At 40.8% G+C, this 21,502-nt stretch overlaps 1 protein-coding gene across 1 annotated transcript in view; it reads left to right on the forward strand.

The window, feature by feature from the left end:
- luzp2 (leucine zipper protein 2) overlaps positions 1-21,502 on the forward strand; it is a 712,019-nt gene that overhangs the window by 607,062 nt on the left and 83,455 nt on the right. Inside the window, exons 8-9 of the mRNA XM_034184813.1 lie at positions 636-710; positions 4,599-4,766. Coding sequence (XP_034040704.1) covers positions 636-710; positions 4,599-4,766 — 243 coding nt within the window. The remainder of the gene's footprint in view (positions 1-635; positions 711-4,598; positions 4,767-21,502) is intronic.

Here is a 21,502-nt window from a genome sequence, read left to right on the forward strand (position 1 = left end):
GTACTATTTTTGGGACATCCTGGAATTTATGCTGTGCTGTGACTTATATTTTGCAAAATAACACTTTCATTAATAATGATTATTATCATTATTTATATATAGCTAAGCACTAAACAAAATAAGCTCAAATAAAACAATAAATGCCAATAATAAAAAACACAGTACAACAATGCACAAAAATCCCAAACTGAAGCACTGAAAATACAGAAAAAAGGTGATTTATATTCCAGAAAAAAAAAAAAATGTATGTCTTGCTTTATTTTAAGGGATTTTCAACAACCAGATGTTGAAAACAACTACCAGAGGTTTTATTGGGTAACTGTTTTTGTTCTAAATGCAAAATAGTATCATCACAATAGAGTGAATTATTTAGCCACCTCTTGTTTGAATGCACAGGAGACTGTGGTCCTGAAAGCTCAAAACAGTAATGTTCCTATGCATGAGTTAACAGTGAGCTGGTGGAGCTGATGGAGTGAATTTAGAGATATGAAAAGTCAGTATAAAACAATCACTATAATAATGGAGAAATCCTGAGCTTTGTGTTATTGCGGGTGCTGGCCGACAGCATGGAGACAGAAAAGTGCCTTTGTTTGCAGAGAGCAATGATTTGATTCAGATATGGTGTATTTCTGCAGGGACAGCAGCTAATGGACCTGGAGCACAAGTTAACTATTGCCAAGGAAGAACTAGAGAAGACTGCACTCGACAAGGTGAATAATGATGGTTTACTTATTGATTTATGTATTGCTATAGTATGTGCTTTTATGTTGGCTGTTTAGCCTTTAGCTAATCTTGCTTATAGCTTGAAGTTCTATAAAGATGTCAGTGAACAAAGAAACAGTGCCTGAATTATTTAAAGGTACAGTCTGTGATCCTTGTGCAGATAAAAGGAACCCGCTTTTCAACATCAATTTGTTTAACAGGATTTTATGGCGCAATGAAACCCAGTGCAACAACGGCATGAATAATGAATTAATAATGCTTTCTGATGCAAAATGCTTGACACTTTGGAAGGTTTTACTAAAAGGAATAACAATGGATATATATATATATATATATATATATAGTCAAAGATGAAAACTCAGGCCATATAAGCAGGAATAGTGATAGCTGCATGTATATTCTAGATTTTACAGTGTTTCTCATTGTACTTTTTGAAAAGCCAATGGTGTAACGACTTAAGTAACAAGGGAAAAAAATAGATTACTGGCATGAACAAAAGGAATAGTTTTATGGCACCAAGTTTGGGTTTGTGTTCTGGATTAGGTAAAGGTTAACATACATAATTTTGTTACATAACATACATGCAGCAAATCTGTCACATGTTTCATTTTCACATGTTCACAACAACAGGAATTTGTTGGTTTTCAAGATGTTTCACAACTCATTCAACTGATTTTTTTTTTTTTTTTTTTTTTTATTTTATGAACAGTACCCACTGCTGTGTTAATTTAAGGGGAAATGCACAAAGAGCATTTGAAAATAAGACACATTGTCACATTATTGATGGCAATTATGATCAAATAAATGTGGAAATCTCCAACCTTCCTTTTCTCTCAAAAATTCTTGAAAGGGTAGTTGTAAAACAGCTAACTGATCATCTGCAGAGGAATGGTCTATTTGAAGAGTTTCAGTCAGGTTTTAGAATTCATTATAGTACAGAAACAGCATTAGTGAAGATTACAAATGATCTTCTTATGGCCTCAGACAGTGGACTCATCTCTGTGCTTGTTCTGTTAGACCTCAGTGCTGCTTTTGATACTGTTGACCATAAAATTTTATTACAGAGATTAGAGCATGCCATAGGTATTAAAGGCACTGCGCTGCGGTGGTTTGAATCATATTTATCTAATAGATTACAATTTGTTCATGTAAATGGGGAATCTTCTTCACAGACTAAGGTTAATTATGGAGTTCCACAAGGTTCTGTGCTAGGACCAATTTTATTCACTTTATACATGCTTCCCTTAGGCAGTATTATTAGACGGCATTGCTTAAATTTTCATTGTTACGCAGATGATACCCAGCTTTATCTATCCATGAAGCCAGAGGACACACACCAATTAGCTAAACTGCAGGATTGTCTTACAGACATAAAGACATGGATGACCTCTAATTTCCTGCTTTTAAACTCAGATAAAACTGAAGTTATTGTACTTGGCCCCACAAATCTTAGAAACATGGTGTCTAACCAGATCCTTACTCTGGATGGCCCTGACCTCTAGTAATACTGTGAGAAATCTTGGAGTCATTTTTGATCAGGATATGTCATTCAAAGCACATATTAAACAAATATGTAGGACTGCTTTTTTGCATTTACGCAATATCTCTAAAATTAGAAAGGTCTTGTCTCAGAGTGATGCTGAAAAACTAATTCATGCATTTATTTCCTCTAGGCTGGACTATTGTAATTCATTATTATCAGGTTGTCCTAAAAGTTCCCTGAAAAGCCTTCAGTTAATTCAAAATGCTGCAGCTAGAGTACTAACGGGGACTAGAAGGAGAGAGCATATCTCACCCATATTGGCCTCTCTTCATTGGCTTCCTGTTAATTCTAGAATAGAATTTAAAATTCTTCTTCTTACTTATAAGGTTTTGAATAATCAGGTCCCATCTTATCTTAGGGACCTCATAGTACCATATCACCCCAATAGAGCGCTTCGCTCTCAGACTGCAGGCTTACTTGTAGTTCCGAGGGTTTGTAAGAGTAGAATGGGAGGCAGAGCCTTCAGCTTTCAGGCTCCTCTCCTGTGGAACCAGCTCCCAATTCAGATCAGGGAGACAGACACCCTCTCTACTTTTAAGATTAGGCTTAAAACTTTCCTTTTTGCTAAAGCTTATAGTTAGGGCTGGATCAGGTGACCCTGAACCATCCCTTAGTTATGCTGCTATAGACTTAGACTGCTGGGGGGTTCCCATGATGCACTGAGTGTTTCTTTCTCTTTTTGCTCTGTATGCAACACTCTGCATTTAATCATTAGTGACTGATCTCTGCTCCCCTCCACAGCATGTCTTTTTCCTGGTTCTCTCCCTCAGCCCCAACCAGTCCCAGCAGAAGACTGCCCCTCCCTGAGCCTGGTTCTGCTGGAGGTTTCTTCCTGTTAAAAGGGAGTTTTTCCTTCCCACTGTCGCCAAGTGCTTGCTCACAGGGGGTCGTTTTGACCGTTAGGGTTTTTCCGTAATTATTGTATGGCCTTGCCTTACAATATAAAGCGCCTTGGGGCAACTGTTTGTTGTGATTTGGCGCTATATAAATAAAATTGATTGATTGATTGATTGAAATTTGACTTTGGTTTCACCATAAAAACCTGTCATAAAAATACCTTCCATCATCACAGCAAACAATCATAAAAATATATTGAAACACTACATATTCAGTTAAATTATGTAGTAGCACTAAATCACAACATAGGTCATCCCAAGACACTTCACAAAGGTTAGGTTTAATATGACCGACACCTTAAAGGCCAAGTCAATATTTGCAGGCTATGTTCACAGGCAAAAATAATCCATCCTTCTATGCACCAACCTCAATGACTTTTCCATTCATTTCATAATAGCTGCCTCAAAGGTCATCAATAGATAGCCATTAGAGCAACTACATTAAAAATGTTGGATCCAAATATTAAAATAGTAAAACATTATTTAAGAAAGGAGAACTAGAAAAATTATATCACACAGTATATCACACAGGTTGTGTGGAAGTGGAACTCTGACATAAGATACACGATAAAACGTCTCTACAAAAGAACACCATAATTCATCAACATCAATGCAGCCAATCTGTCACAAAGCTTAAAAATGTCGTAAGTTAGGGCCCCTTCACACATAGTATGAATAAGTAGAAATCAGGGCGAATCACAGCAGAACAGCACGGTATGAGTGAACCAGGGTTTGTCTGTAAGATCTATAAGTATATGTATTTTATGGCAGTAAAGTAGGTCATGGCTGTGGCCTTCATGGTTCTATCATGCTTCTCCTTACACAAATTCCCAGTGTGTTGTCTGCCACAGTCAGATACTGTAGCCCTGGAAATTGGAACACATATACATCACCACTATCATGGGGACAGAAGTTAGTATGTAATACAGGAACCATTTCAACTATTTTTTGACTTCATGAATTTGGGAACACTGCAATTGTAGAAAGCTATTATAAAGTGAAGTGAAGTAAATCTTGAAAAATATTTCCATATTACTTTTCCTTTGGGAGAGGAAGTGCTCATTGGATTACCAAAATGTTGAATTTTAACAAACTGAATATATACAGATGTGCTGTGCATGAAATTTAAAGTTCATTTGATATGAGGATATTGGCAGGCTGTCAGTGGAGGTGTGTTAGACCATCTAAAAATGGATGTGAGTAAAAGTGCTGATGAGGAAAACAGCTCTGGAGCAATAAGCTGTAAAGCAATCAGTTTGCATGATATTAGTATTGATTAAAAGAAAACATTGTGAGTTCTGCTTCATGATGTCTCTGATGCCCCTCTAAAGCCACATTAAAGCATGGCCCCCTGTGGCACTTTGCTGAAGTGCATTTTTTATGTGTGGAAGGAACAATTCATTAATAATCTTCTGTCTAATCCGGTTTGGGGACAGGAGTCTCAGCTGAAGGCACTGAAGGACACGGTTCACATCTGCTTCTCAGCTGTCCTGCACAACCAGCCCAGCAGCAGTCACAGATTTCCCACCTCCCCCACCCATTTGTTCAGATACTCATCGCTCATCAATAGCTCCAGGGTCACCTTTCAGCAGCCACATATCAAGGTAAATCACTCTGCTACTCCATCCCATTAGAGTTCCTGTTTATTCCACAAAAGATCAAGGGGTGGGAGTGTGTGTGTGTGTGTGTGTGTGTGTGTGTGTGTGTGTGTGTGTGTGTGTGTGTGTGTGTGTGTGTGTGTGTGTGTGTGTGTGTGTGTGTGTGTGTGTGTGTGTGTCACAATTTCACCAAATTTCATTCACTATAATCTAAGAACCATGCACTCAGTTTGCATGATCTTTTGTCAATGAGGTCAGTTTAGCCTTTTATGAAGAGTATTACTCACTGTAAGATGTCAATATGTGTTTCATGAGACAAATTGACGTGTTCATAAATAGACATTGTAAATGTTTTGAAACCACACTGACTTTGTTCATTCATTCATTTTCTGTACCCACTTACACCACTTAAGGTTCACAGGAGCCTATCCCGGCAGTTTCACAGCTAGAGCCTGGGTGCATCCTGAACAGTACACACAGTCTATCATTGACAAATACACTCACACTTACGGTCAATTTAGAGTCATCAACTCACCTTTGGGCGTGGAAGGAAGCCAGAGCACCCAGAAGGAACCAACACAAACATGGGAAAAACATGCTTCACAAGAACCACATGAAGGTTAGAAATGAACATGGAACCATCTCACACTGCAGCACTAATGTCAGGAAAGTTGGTGTCTTAACAGCCAATGTAAAATCCAGTTGTTACGATATTGTCTTTTAGTTTGTTGTTAAAGCTGATGGTACAGTGGGTTAACCATTGTGATTGGTTGATTCTGGTTTGCTCGCTGCCTGAGACCCTGCCTGTTTGATTTGGATGGCATCCAATGAACTGCCAGAGGAGCAATTGCTAAGATTGTCTTGAGAAGTTGCTGCGTTGGACAGCAGCAGTCTTGGGCACTGGGACATGTTACCTCTCTGAGCAGGGCAAGCGGGTAGCACAGATGAGTGCCAGCACTGAAAAGACTTGTGTAATGTGAACAGATGTGGGATAAACCCATGTTTCATGTCTGTGTGTGACTCTTCTACATTGAGATGCATTGCTTGTAGGATGTGGTGGCATCTTGTGTGTGTGTGTGTGTGTGTGTGTGTGTGTGTGTGTGTGTGTGTGTGTGTGTGTGTGTGTGTGTGTGTGTGTGTGTGTGTGTGTGTGTGTGTGTGTGTGTGTGTGTGTGTGTGTGTGCGTGTGTGTGTGTTGGGTGGGGGGTGGAGTTGCATTAGAGTTTGGATGAGAACATTTAATGACTGATTTGGCATCATTACAATCACTAGGGTGTAGGAATCACTCTCATCATCACTCTCAATAGGTCTTGTAAGCACAACTCCTCCTAAACCATTTGGCAACCAAGTGGTGACGATCAGACTTCAGTGATTAATCGTTGCATCATATGACACTGACTTAATTTAATTTATTTCTTTCATATAGCATCAAATCACAACAAAGTTGCCTCAAGGCGCGTCACACAAGTAAAGGCCCCCTGACACTTGCACGACTTTGATGCACACACTTGCATGCCCTGTGTCGTGCAGGAGAGTAAACTCGTCTTCAATGGGTGTAGACTGAACGTGAGTGGGGCATCAGCGTGTGCAATTGGGCAAAGAGAATTTTGAAATGGCTCCAAATGTTTTCTCCAGCTCGTTCAGCGCACGAGCGAGAACAGCTCCGGCTAGAGCGGTCCTCTGTGATTCAGGAAGTGATTAGAGTCCACAGACAACTCGCAGAGAAAATTATTAATCCGCTACAAAATAATTATTTTATACAACTCCAATTCCAATGAAGCTGAAACATTGTGTAAAATGTAAATAAAAAGAGAATACAGTGATTTGCAAATCCTCTTCAACCTGCAACACATTTCAAAACAGCTGGGACAGTGGTATGTTTACCACTGTGTTACATCACGTGTCCTTCTAACAACACTCAATAAGCGTTTGGGGAACTGATGACACTAATTGTTGAAGCTTTGTAGGTGGAATTCTTTCCCATTCTTGCTTGATGTACAACTTCAGTTGTTCAAGAGTCTGGGGTCTCCGTTGTATTTTGCACTTCATGATGCACCACATTTTCATTGGGTGACAAATCTGGACTGCAGGTAGGCCAGTCTAGTACCCGCACTCTTTTACTACGAAACCACGCTATTGTAACACGTGCAGAATGTGGCTTGGCATTGTCTTGCTGAAATAACCAGGGATGTCCCTGAAAAAGATGTTGCTTGGATGACAGCATGTGTTGCTCCAAAACCTGGATGTAACTGAAAGGTGATTTGTGATGTGCCATCACAGATGTGTAAGTTGCTCATGCCGTGGGAACTAACACAACCCCATACCATCACAGATGCTGGCTTTTGAACTTTGCGCTGGTAACAATCTGGATGACTTTTTCCTCTTTTCTTCGGAGGACAAAACATCTATGATTTCCAAAAATAATTTGAAATGTGGACTCATCAGACCACAGCATACTTTTCCACTTTGTGTCTGTCCATTTAAAATGAGTTTGGGCCCAGAGAAGGTGGCAGCATTTCTGGATGTTGATGTATGGTTTTCGCTTTGCAAGGTAGAGTTTTAACTTGCACTTGAAGATGTAGCGACAAACTGTGTTAACTGACAGTGGTTTTCTGAAGTGTTCCTGAGTCCATGCAGTAAGATCTTTTACACAATGATGTCAGTTTTTAATGCAGTGCCGCCTGAGGAATCGAAGGTCATGAGCATTCAATGTTTGTTTTTGGCCTTGCCGCTTACATGTAGAAAGTTCTCCAGATTCTCTGAATCTTCTTATTATATGATGGACTGTAGATGACGGATTCCCTAAATTCCTTGCAATTGAACTTTGAGAAACATTGTTCTTAAACTGTTGGACTGTTTTTTCATGCAGTTGTTCACAAAGTGGTGATCCTTGACCCATCTTTGCTTGTGAACAGCTGAGACTTTTGGGGATGCTGCTTTTATACCCGATCATGAGTGTCCTCAGTTCCCAAACACTTGTTGAGTGTTGTTACAAGGAAAGTGTTATGTGTCGGACGCAGCTCGGAGAACCGACCAGCGTTTGAAGGACCCAGTATGAAATAAGCAGAGCACGGTACAAAGGCTAACTGAATTTAATACATAACAGTGAAAATATAATAACAGAAAGGTGCGGTCTGGCGTGGTGCGCTCCCAGCAGCGCTAACGGTCCGGAGCCAGAAGCTGTTTCGGACCCAAGGACCCCGCCGACACCCCCCAGGTGGCCGCAACAACCGAGTCTGTGAAAGAAGGAACCATTATGTGAGTCCACACTCTACACACAGAACACTTAAAGGTGTACAAACAGCAAACACTTCCTGGCTTGATTGCTGATCAGCTTCCAACCTGCAGGCATGGAACATCCAGTTCACAAAACTCCATCGCAGTGGAAGCTGATACATGACTAACAAACAGCTCAATACAATAAGGTGTGAGGGACACCACATTTACTGACTGTATAACTGTTAGTCACAAAATCTAACGTACCTCAGGAAGTGTGCTGACGAGCGTGAGACCTCACCCCCTCCTCTTTCACAGACTGTGCATCAAACCTGGACGTTTCTCAGCATCCGCTGCTGATGAGATGGCTCCCGAGACGACGATCTCACCCGTCTGGTCACAAGGTCGAGTCTCTGGCAAATACACACTGTGCACTCCAGTCTTAAATGCCAACATGCTCCAATCCATCCAGATGCACCTCAGCTGTGAGTCCTGACGAGTCGCAGGTGATCAGGGTGAGGTCCTGACAGCCTCAGCAACACAGCCACTCAGTCCCAAATGCACGCCACCTGGGAGGAAAACAAAAAGACAAACAAACCGGCAGCCAGGCCCCCCAGCCATATAACAGAAAGGTGATGTAACACAGCTGTAAACATACCACTGTCCCAGCTTTTTTGAAACATGTTGCAGGCATTCATTTCAAAATGAGCAAATATTTGCACAAAAACAAAAACGTTTATCAGTTTGAACATTAAATATCTCATCTTTGTGGTGTATTCAATTGAATGTAGAAGAGGATTTGGAAATTATTGTATTCTGTTTTTATTTACATTTTACATAATGTCTCAACTTCATTGGAATTGGGGTTGTATAAGCAGCGTACAACACATGGCAGCCAGTGGAACAAAGCATGGCATGCTGCTGGGAACACAGCGGGTGGGATCATCACGACGACATGCATGTGCATGCATCAAAGTTGTGCAAGTGTCAGGGGGCCTTAAGGTCTCACCTTACCAACCCCCAAAGCAAGCACACAGATGGCAGCGGTAAGGAAAAACTCCCTCTGATGATTCACTTCATTAGCACAACTCCTAAATGGTTTTATGTCGGGTTGAGCTGGATACTCGTTTCAGACAAGTATCTTGTATGGATAAAGCATTTTTGACGAGTACGAGCACAATACGAGTAAAACCCGTCAATGGCCATGCTTGTGCTGAAGGAAAATTCTCACTGGCTAACTGACTGTCTTCATGCTCTGTGATTGGCCAGTCACACACAGCGCGCGCCCCTCCCTACACAAACACGTCTCACTGTAGCTTCTGGCACACACAGGATCTCTCTGTGCTTGGCTTGATTCTACCTCACATTGCTCTTAGCTCGCCTCTTTTTGGTTTGTATGATATTTAAAGTTACTTGGTGAACTGGTTTTGTATCATACACAGTGCTTTTGACAAGACAAAGCTGAAAACGGCTCATGTCACGTCAGTCACTGCCTCCACTCAAGTCGGGTTTTTATTTATTTATTTATTTTTTAAGCCATTTGCTTGCTCTTCATTTGGTTGGGTGATATGAATCAGTTGGAAAACTTTGCTCCTGCTGAATGCAGTGCTTTTGAGAAGAATACAGTGAAAAAGGCTGACATATTATTTCCCTGTTTGCCATCGCTGGATGTTTGCATGAATCACCAAGTTCACGCAGATCATTAAAAAATAAACAGACCACTTACACACATACACACATATAGCTGAACACACAAAGTAGCTTATATTCATATTTTTATTGAATATGGCTGTATGCAGTATCTGACACTTTCTCACTGTAGTTCCAAAAAAAAATAAATTGGTCACTAGAGCAACCTCTCTCCCTCCCTCTCACACAGACAGTCATGCACACACAGACACACGTACAGACAGACAGACAGTCATGCACACCCACACACACACACACACGCACCTTAATCAATATTGTTTGTGTATAAAAAAAATTCCAAGAACATTAGGTAGTAAAAATAAATAAATAATTGAACAAAAATCACAGTTTGATCATAAAATTAAAAAAAGAAAGTTGTGTTGAGTATGCCATACATACTCAGTAGTTCATAATTTCCTCCTACACTGAATGTCAATTCTGAGGCTGTTCTGTTATTCATTCATACACTTAAGAATATTCATGTTCTGAGTTTATAAAAAACTTGTGATCAAAAACATTGAATCTCAATTCTGAGGCTGTTCTGTAAATATTCATTCATATACTTAAGAATATTCATGTTATGATTATTATTATGTTATGATTTCATAAAAATAAAAAAAAACTTGTTCTGTAAATAGTTCTCTTTTGTAATCAAAAACATTGATTTGAATCTCAATTTTGAGGCTGTTCTGTAAATAGTTTTCAAATAAACAATATATATAGCAACTTCTGATCAATCCATATAGATTTCAGACTTAAAATAATGTACAGATTTACACTCAACAAAAACATAAACACAACGCTTTTGGTTTTGCTCCCATTTTGTATGAGATGAACTCAAAGATCTAAAACTTTTTCCACATACACAATATTACCATTTCCCTCAAATATTGTTCACAAACCAGTCTAAATCTGTGATAGTGAGCACTTCTCCTTTGCTGAGATAATCCATCCCACCTCACAGGTGTGCCATATCAAGATGCTGATTAGACACCATGATTAGTGCACAGGTGTGCCTTAGACTGCCCACAATAAAAGGCCACTCTGAAAGGTGCAGTTTTATCACACAGCACAATGCCACAGATGTCGCAAGATTTGAGGGAGCGTGCAGTTGGCATGCTGACAGCAAGAATGTCAAGCAGAGCTGTTGCTCATGTATTGAATGTTCATTTCTCTACCATAAGCCATCTCCAAAGGCGTTTCAGAGAATTTGGCAGTACATCCAACCAGCCTCACAACCACAGACCACGTGTAACCACACCAGCCCAGGACCTCCACATCCAGCATGTTCACCTCCAAGATCGTCTGAGACCAGCCACTCGGACAGCTGCTGAAACAATCGGTTTGCATAACCAAAGAATTTCTGCACAAACTGTCAGAAACCGTCTCAGGGAAGCTCATCTGCATGCTCGTCGTCCTCATCGGGGTCTCGACCTGACTCCAGTTCGTCGTCGTAACCTACTTGAGTGGGCAAATGCTCACATTTGCTGGTGTTTGGCACGTTGGAGAGGTGTTCTCTTCACGGATGAATCCCGTTTCACACTGTTCAGGGCAGATGGCAGACAGCGTGTGTGGCGTCGTGTGGGTGAGCGGTTTTCTGATGTCAATGTTGTGGATCGAGTGGCCCATGGTGGCGGTGGGGTTATGGTATGGGCAGGCGTCTGTTATGGATGAAGAACACAGGTGCATTTTATTGATGGCATTTTGAATGCACAGAGATACCGTGACGAGATCCTGAGGCCCATTGTTGTGCCACATCCAACAACATCACCTCATGTTGCAGCAGGATAATGCACTGCCCCATGTTGCAAGGATCTGTACACAATTCTTGGAAGCTGAAAATGTCCCAGTTCTTGCATGGCCGGCATACTCACTGGACATGTCACCCATTGAGCATGTTTGGGATACTCTGGACCGGCGTATACGACAGCGTGTACAAGTTCCTGCCAATACCCAGCAACTTCACACAGCCATTGAAGAGGAGTGGACCAACATTCCACAGGCCACAACTGACAACCTGATCAACTCTATGCGAAGGAGATGTGTTGCACTGCATGAGGCAAATGGTGGTCACACCAGATACTGACTGGTATCCCCCCCCCCCCCCCCAATAAAACAAAACTGCACCTTTCAGAGTGGCCTTTTATTGTGGACGGTCTAAGGCACACCTGTGCACTAATCATGGTGTCTAATCAGCATCTTGGTATGGCACACCTGTGAGGTGGGATGGATTATCTCAGCAAAGGAGAAGTGCTCACTATCACAGATTTAGACTGGTTTGTGAACAATATTTGAGGGAAATGGTGATATTGTGTATGTGGAAAAAGTTTTAGATCTTTGAGTTCATCTCATACAAAATGGGAGCAAAACCAAAAGTGTTGCGTTTATATTTTTGTTGAGTGTAAGTCCCAGCCATTTCTGGTTAAATCATGCCCACTTCTGGTTTAAGCCCCGCCCACTACAAGTACAGATATTTTAGATGGTTGAACAGTTTTTTTTTTTGTTTGTTTGTTTTTTGTTGTAGTTTTTTTCCGTGCTCATGTCACGAAATGAGTCAAATTTTTGTGACTTTTTTTTTTTAACTCACTATTATTAACCCTACTCCTACCCCCAACCCTAACCATAACCACTCCTGACCCCCCACGTCACTTTTAATTTTGTGCAGCCATCACGGCATGAATTTCAATTTATTTTCAATTTATTTTCCTTTATATAGCGCCAAATCACAACAGAGTTGCCTCAAGGCGCTTCACACAGGTAAGGTCTAACCTTACCAACCCCCAGAGCAACAGTGGTAAGGAAAAACTCCCTCTGAGGAAGAAACCTCAAGCAGACCAGACTCAAAGGGGTGACCCTCTGCTTGGGCCATGCTACAAACATAAATTACAGAAATAATTCACAGAACAATTCACGGACGAATATACAAGAATTGCTGTTGGTGCACAGGACAGGAGGGTCTCCAACACAAACACAACTATCTCTGGATGGAGCTGCACCTTAAACAGAGAAAAAACAAAATCAGGCATCAGAAAGACAAAAAACACTGTATAATTTGCCAGCATTAATCAACAAGAAAAACAGAAGAAATACTAAGGTGATTGCCGGCCGCTAGCCCTAAGCTTCACTAAAAGACCCAGAATTTAGGTGAAGTTGAGGCCGCGACCCGCTCCAATTACTAATAACATGAATTAAAAGAGTAAAAAGCGTAAAACAAAACTGTACCACAACTGTACCACAAAACTGTACCATGAATTAGAATGAATTTGTGCTGCCGTGACAAAAATGACGCGCTTTTCATCACAATATCACAAACCAATAGATTAATGTATATTTTGTGCTGCTGAATCATGACTTGGCATGAGACCAAGTTGCCAAGGGAGATAACTGGACTTTTCTATGGTTTTAATACATCATTTCTGTCAGTTATACTGTATGTATAAATTAATATGTTGGCCTCTTCAGTACAGAGCTTGACCACTTTGCTAATTCAGTATTCCATCACAAACGATTTAGCACAACTGATATATAATACAAGCAACCAACTAATATTTTATCAGTTTGTTCAGCAATTCTAGCTTTATTTGTTTGTTAATTTTCATTCAAAGGAAACAGCTGGGAGAGCTGGGAGACACAGGTTCCAAAAAGAGAAACTGTGTGTCAAAGGAAAATAATGTCTCTCTCATTTACAGTGAGGCAAATAAGTATTTGATCCACTGTCGATTTTGCAATTTTTCCCACCTACAAAGAATGGAGAAGTCTGTAATTTTTATCATAGGGACACAAAATTTAAAAACGAAAAATCAGAAAATCACACTGTATGATTTTTAATTAATTAATTTGCATTTTATTGCGTGAAATAAGTATTTGATACAATAGAAAAACAGTTCAGTTACAGAGGTCAGAGCTACAGGTTTCCTGTAGTTTTTGACCAAATTTGCACACTGCAGCAGGGATTTTGCTCCACTCCACCATACAGATTTTTCTCCACATTTTTCAGGTTTTGAGTTTCAACTCCCTCCAAAGATTTTCTATTGAGTTCAGGTCTGGAGACTGGCTAGGCCACTCCAGGACCTTGAAATGTTTCTTAAACCCCGTTTACACATAGACGGTAAGAGCTCCCGGAAGCGTCCCGGAAGAGTTTTTGGCCATCTTAAGGATCAAACGCCGTTGTCAACGCCGGCACTAGGGGGCGTGGCTTAGTTCCGGCTTTACCGGGAATCATCAAAAAATTATTTAACATGTCGAATAATTCCGGGAGCACTCCCGGAGAATTCACGTGACGACGGAGACAACGCGAACAACGGCGTTTGATACTTTTTAATCACTGTTTCATCCTGCTCCTTCCTGTAGTGCCGCAGTTTACACCGCCGTAATTGGCGGCCGGCGTTGTATCCCTAACCAACGGCGTGTAAAACGGCGATAGAGCCCACATCGGCGTCCTCAAAGGCATTTTAACCGGTGACAGAGGCAGACAAAACGGCGGCGCTAGCGGACAGTACGCCGTTCTAAACGCCACCTCCCGGTTAACGGCGTTCCAAACGGCCGATAGGTGGCGGTCAGTATGAAAACACTAGTGCGCTGCATGCAGGCCTCTCACTCGCAGCCAGCTCCAGATATTTTTGCAGAGAAGCTCCAGTATGCCTCCTAAAAGAAAATTGGCAGCAGCAAGGACTTACCAAGAGGTCTGGTTCAGAAGCAGAGGAGAGGCCTGTGGTGGAGACGAGCAACACGTTGAGGAGGGGAAAAGGAAAGGAGAAGGCTGAGAGATAAGCTCCCTCCCCCTGCAGTGACAGCTGCTTCAGCCTATTATACTCTGGGGGCGGTGCCTATATGCAAAAGTTCCTGGAGTAACACAGGATTTGCCTGGATAAATTGAGAGGTACACAGGGCATTATCGGCGGCAGCAGAACACCGCCATTCTCACGCGCATCTTAACCTGCGATTGTAAAGGATAGAACTGGGTATTAACCCCCGTTGCCTGATGTGTGCCGGATGCTACGGTGTCAAAACGCCACTTTATTCGGCAGATTTTGCGGCATTTTATCCGCGTATTTGTGGCTAGTATGGCAGTCAAAACGCCGGCGAAATGCTCTGCCCCTTTCCACCGCGAAAACAGCCGGAACTACCGCAAACTTCGGTCTACGTACTACCCGCCGACAAAACCGTCTATGTGTAACCTGGGCTTTATGGAGTCACCCCTTAGGTGCCCTGGCTGTGTGTTTGGGGTCATTGTCATGCTGGAAGACCCAGCCACATCTTCAATGCTCTTACTGAGGGAGGAGGTTGTTTGCCAAAATCTCGTGATGCATGACCCCATCCATCCTCCCTTCAAGACGCTACAATCGTCCTGTCCCCTTTGCAAAAACAGCACCGCCAAAAATTATGTTTCCACCCCCATGCTTTACGGTTGGGATGGTGGTCTTGGGGTCTTTCAGTGGTGGGCACAGCTAACCAAAAAATTAGGTTTGATAACAGATAACCAGCTAACTGAAAAGTTATCTTTTATAAAGCTAAATGATAAACCACCCAAAAATTTATCAGAAGCTGCAGATAACTTCCAGTATTGTCTCCAGTACACTTCCAACTACTAACAAGCTGATTTTGAGTTTTAATGCCACAATCGCTTCTGGTAGCATCAAAGGCAGCTACAGACACAAACAATGAGTCAGAACTTCTGTCTTTGAGCACCCTGCTCCCTGCTGGAAGCTCCTGTTTACTACATGGCTTTCAGCACAAAAGCAACTGAGAGGAACAGCAAAGTTCAACACTACTCAGTAACAGCGCTGCCGTGAGGCGGAGGTCTTGGAAAATAAAGCAAATAAAGTAGAAAATAAAGCTGACTTATTGTTTGGTTTATAAGTAAAATGAATACTGATAGAATAAATCCATTAATGTCAATTGTACAAATGAGATATTTGTACAAAATATAACATGTATCTTTTAACACTGAATAATGTACTAATTCTGAAGTTCTGTAACAAACACAGACAGATGGCAAAGGATTATGTGTAAAATGTGCCTCCGCTAACACTGATTGGTTGACTCATTCATTCTTTGTAAACCAACACGTTAATGTGAGGTGTGTCGTGTGTTGGTGTTTACAGATAAATGTGCTTTTGTAAAATATGCCATTTTTTTTTGTAAAAAAGGCATTTTCAAAAAAAAAAGCCAAGTTGTAATTAGATAACCGTCTGATATAACCGATGTCAAAATAAATAGAACACTGCCATCTACTGGACGCTCAGTACTAGGGCAAATACTGCCATGAACACTGCTGGCCAGTAGATGCCAGTAGAGACCATGAAATCTTGCCAAACAAAATTCCAGATAATCCGTGTCTGCTACGTTTAAGATGTGTGGAATTTAATAAATGCAAACTGAATTTCAGACATCTTACATATATATTACTCTGGAACAAAGACAACAGACAGTGTTTGACATAAGCAGGACTCTAATAGCAAACAGGAAGCAATTGCAATGATTCCAATTTCTGGCATTTTTCCAACAAACACAATAACGTCTATAAACCCAGAAAATATATTCACGAGAGTTTTAGTCACAATATACAAAGAGTTTAATGCTGTTGTCCGTGTGGAGCCTGATCAGAGCGTCTCAAATGCATTTCTTCTGTCGTGAATGTACTGAGGTACCCATAATGCACTGCTGCTGGGCACAACATGTCCACACTAAAAAACCTGAAAATTAGTGCATTACTTTAAAACTAAAACATATATCTGATATTTTCACTTCCTAAAACTTCAGACATGACGTAAATTTAAATAACGTGTCCGGAATTAGTTTGGTTAAAATTTTAACCATAACTTAACATTCAGTGTATGCCTCTGGATGACTTGGGTGATATTGCCAGAGTATCAGTATGGGGTCAAAAGAAATTAACCTTTTTTCTTTTCTGTGATCAGTTCTCCTTTGCCTGCAGAGGATAGAGCAGTTTCTTTTGGAGCCAGCTGTTCTCTGTTTATGGAGGACAGAACTGTGCATCTACTACAAACCATTTCACAGGTAGATGCTTAACTGATTTTAGAGCTCATAGATGTTTGTAATTATTCAGTTTTGTTTACCACATCTGCAAAAATACATTAGTGGTCTAAAAATTATCGGACCAAAACTTATTGGAAGTTACTTAGTTCGATGATGGTTTTCAAAGTTATCTGAAAACCCAATCTGATAATGAAAACATTATCTTTGATAATTAGCGGTTAGCAGAACTGTGGAAGTGGGGTTGTTCTCATCCTCCAAACCCAGCGAGAGGAGTTGATACCAAAAAGCTCTATTTTGGTCTCATCTGACGACATGACCTTCTCCCATGCCTCCTCTGGATCATCCAGATGGTCACTGGTGAACTTCATACGGGCCTGGACATGTGCCAGTTTGAGCAGGGGGACCTTGTGTGCCCTGCAGGATTTTAAGCCATGACGGCGTGGTGTGTTACTAATGTAATCTTTGTGACTGTGGTCCCAGCTCTCTTCAGGCCATTGACCAGGTCCTCCTGTGTAGTTCTGGACTTTCTCAGAATCATCCTTACCTCACGAGGTGAGATCTTAGATGGAATCCCACACCGAGGGAGATTGACATTCACCTTGTGTTTCTTCCACTTTCTAATAAATAATCAAAATCAAATCAAATCAATTTTATTTATATAGCGCCAAATCCCAACAAACAGTTGCCCCAAGACGCTTTACATTGTAAGGCAAAAGCCATACAATAATTACAGAAAAACCCCAACGGTCAAAACGACCCCCTATGAGCAAGCACTTGGCGACAGTGGGAAGGAAAAACTCCCTTCATAACAAATAATCATAACAGACAATATAAAATATAGCAATATAACAGACAATATAAAAGACAATCATACATATTGTCTTTTATATAGGTAATGAGTTCAAACAGGTGCAATTAATAGAGGTAAAGAGTGCAGAATAGGAGGTGTGGGTATGGTTGTGGCATCCAGTCACGTTAAGTACCATTAAGTTGCCTCAAATTGCAAAAAACTACTTCCATTCTGCATCCTGTGCTCGAAGCAGAAAAAATTAAACATGTTTAATTTTTTTGCATCCATTTTGCATCGCCCTTTGCATCCTTCATGGTATTGTGGCATTAGGCTGCATCAACTTGGCATTGGGTTGCATCAACTTGGCATTGGGTTGCATCAACTTGGCGTTATCGTGACACCGCATGACGCAACTTGAAGCAGGCCTGGTGCCTGCCTTCTTTTAATTAATTTTATCATCTATATATTTACATATTCTGTGATCATACACAAATAAAATGTATCATTCAACTTTTATGGTTTGAATCATTTTGTTGTGTTCACGCTGTAAAAAAATTATGTTTGTATGCTCACAGAATGGGGAAAAACAGAGCTGCAAATTTGTAGCCAGCTTATCTTACACTTACCCAGTGAAAATGTGCCTCCCTTAATATTCATATTTGCTCTTTAAATTCTGGATCTTAGTAGGAACATGAACCAAATAGAATCTCTTTTTAAAATGTCTCATACTGTAAACACCTGATATTTTTTTCATGATGGTCTTTGTGTTAATTCCCTGGATATTAATGAAAATCTGCTAAATTATCTCATCTTGCAGTGTTAAAAAAGATTATAAAATAAAAAAATCCTGGATCCACCCATTTATCTAGGTCCACTTGAAACGTTAATGCACTCCTCCATCATGTTTGTCAGCAGGATTATGCAAAAGCTTTTGAACTGATTTTGCTCAAACAATTGAGACTGAAAACATGACTTCCGTGGCTGAGAAAAAAACATTTCACAGCTTTTTTTCTTTTTCTTTGGGTTTTAGAAAGGAGTCAGAAAACCTTTTCTTGCCTTATTGTGGTTTTGCCATTCAAAAAATTTAGCATGCTGTTGTCAAGTCCCAAAGTACTTTGATTTTAACGTTCTGAAATCTCAATGGCACTCAAAAGTGAAAAGAACTCAGGTTTACTATTCTGTGCTTGTAGCAGCAACAATCATGAAATCAAATTTTCTGAGGTTTTGAAAAATCCATTTTATTTTTTTGCACATAAACATTACCATTACTGATCTCCAGTGTCCAAAATAAATTTTAAAATATCCTCCACAGGCTTTTTGGTGATCTGATTTCTCCGAGGTCAAAGGTGGACTTCAAAATTGAGGAAAATATTATGAAAAACAATTTGGCTCAAACTGATAAAAACTGACTTCAAAGTGTTCCAGTGTTCTGCATCCACTTTTCCTGGGTGCATTGCTTTTAGAATAACAGAATGCTGTTTCATTCATTCATTCATGCTTGACACAAGCAACCCAGTCCAGTCGAAGATTCAAGCTTCTCTACAATGTAGTGGAATGGGACTATGCCAAAACAGGTGACTGGAGTACAGGTGTACAGTACGTTTCAGCGCAGGGATGACAAATCTGTACTTTGTGACAGTGGGGGTGGCTTGGGTGGGACGACTCGGCCACAATCTCCCTTGCTCGCCTTAAGGCCCTGGAAACATACAGGTCCTGTAGGGATGGCAGACTGCAGTTGTTTACCTTCTCTGCTGCATGGATGATAACCTGCTCCTGTCCTTGGTACCGTACCAGACAATGATGGAAGAGGAGATGATGGACTCGATGGCAGTGTAGAGGTTCACTGTCATTGTTTTTGGCAGGTCGAACTTCCTCAGCTGCCACAGGAAGTGCATCCTCTCTTGATGAGAGAGGTGACATTCAGCTCCCACTTGAGGTCCTGGGTGATGGTGATCCCCAGGTCACGGAAAGACTCCACAATGGTGACTGGGGAGTCACACAGGGTGATGGGGTTGGCACTGTCTTGAGGGCATTGAGATGCAGGTTGTTCTGTCTGCACCAGGACACCAGGTGGTCAATCTCACATCTGTAGCCAGACTCGTCCCCAACAGAGATGAGTCCTTTGAGGGTCATACACAGTAAATTTTGCTGAGTAAAATTTACTCTACTGGGATAACATTTGATGTCAGTCTAAATAGAGTAAATGAACACTCTATTGTAGAGTGAAAGCAGCTCTACTGGTGTTGCAGACTGAACAATCCACCCCCCTCCCCCACCCTGCATCCACTGCGCATGCATCATTTCGGAGCTCAGATGCTCTGTGGACAGACTGTCTTCACCCAAAGTGATCAAATGGATTAGCAGGATTATTACCAACAACAACCTATTGGGTAAATGGAACACAAATAATAATAATAATAATAATAAAAAAAACTAAACCAGAGACTATAGAATACAGATAATGCAAAGAATGACAGCACAGCAGAGAATAGATGATAAACAGAGAATGCAATCAAAAACTACAGGAACATAACTGGATAATAAAACACTGAATTGTAGCACATGGCCTCAATTCGCCCTAATTAAATAAATACATTAATGCTGTCTCAAAAAAAAAAACCTGAGGTTTTGGAACTAAGGACAGAGACTGTGTTTTCACTCCCAGTTGAGAAATTCCTGCGTCCAGATAAGCCTGAGACATCCCCCGTGGGCCCACACTGTGGCTCACAGCAAAAATAGAACTGTAACTCAGAGTTCTTCAAAGGAGCCCTTTGCTTGTTTATCAGTTAAATTTCAGTCACTATGAATTTCACGACATTATTTTGGCTTCAAGTCAAAATCTGAACTTCCCCAGGCTCGGAGAGCCAATCTTTTATGGCCTCACACCAAGGCCAGAACCTCTCAAGGCTGCAGGAAGATCCCTTCCACGATAAGACCTGGTCATAAACTTTGGCCTTGACAACCAGCTATTATAAAGGAAAAGACCTTTGCTTAAAAAAAAAAAAAAAAATTGCATCAGTATTCTTTTATTCATATATAAAAACTTCTGATGTTGTTTGTATTGATTAATCAAACAAAAAGCTTTGCATATAATCATTCCATTTTATTGACATGTGTTCCTGGTAACTAATGTGTGATCTGCATTATCAATATGTTGATGGTGAAGTATTCTGTATCCAAAGGATGTGTTTAAGTGACTATTAATAATGTGTATCGAGTGTCTTAGAATAAATAGTATGCCAAAACAGGTCATGTGTTTAAATAATTGAATCACTTTTGTTTGCCTTTCTAACAATGAGGTTTTCTGTGAAATTACACACCCTAAATGGGCGGAGTTTAATGACATAAGTCCCCTTTAAAAAGTTAGAACAGAGGTCTGCTCGTCCTCTCTCTCGTCCCTTCTCTCTCTCATCTCCCGCTTTTGGAGTGCTCTGCAACCCTCTCTCTTCCTTTCTTTAAAACGCTTAATTTCAATTTTGGGTCAACAAGGCCCCATGCTAACTAAGCTAAAGCTACCACGTGGCTTCATTGATTCATTGTTATTCTTTGACAAACTTTTAACAAAGTAATAGCCTGACGCTTTAAGGTGCGTCAAGTCTTTTGAATTTTTAAGAGAACGTCTGAGCTGAACTTTTCAAAATAATAGCAAATTTACAGAAAAGTGACTTTCCTTTTCTGTAGGCTAATTTTACAATGCTCTTAAAGTTTTTACTTTATTTCTAAATTCGCAAAGACTTAATCTGGCTCCAACAAACTTTTTAAAAGCTACCAGAAACCATTTTCAACAAACGCCTTCCACCTCTGGGGTCCAGCAAGCTGACGACCTGATTGCAAGCAGCCATCCTGTCGGTAAAGCCAGCCAACACAAGCCTTTGGGATCACCCAGGGAGACCAGTGAGTTAACCCCTGACCCAACTGAGCTCACGCTGCAAAGAGCCTACAGCAACGAGGGACGGACAGGTCGTCAGAACCGCCTCTTCAACGGATCAGCTAAGTGACCCAGTTAAAGGTTCCAGAAAAAGGGTTTTTTGTTGTCAATGGATGCAAA

Source organism: Thalassophryne amazonica, chromosome 2 (genome assembly GCF_902500255.1).
Source record: "Thalassophryne amazonica chromosome 2, fThaAma1.1, whole genome shotgun sequence".
In the NCBI taxonomy this organism is placed as follows: Eukaryota; Metazoa; Chordata; class Actinopteri; order Batrachoidiformes; family Batrachoididae; genus Thalassophryne; species Thalassophryne amazonica.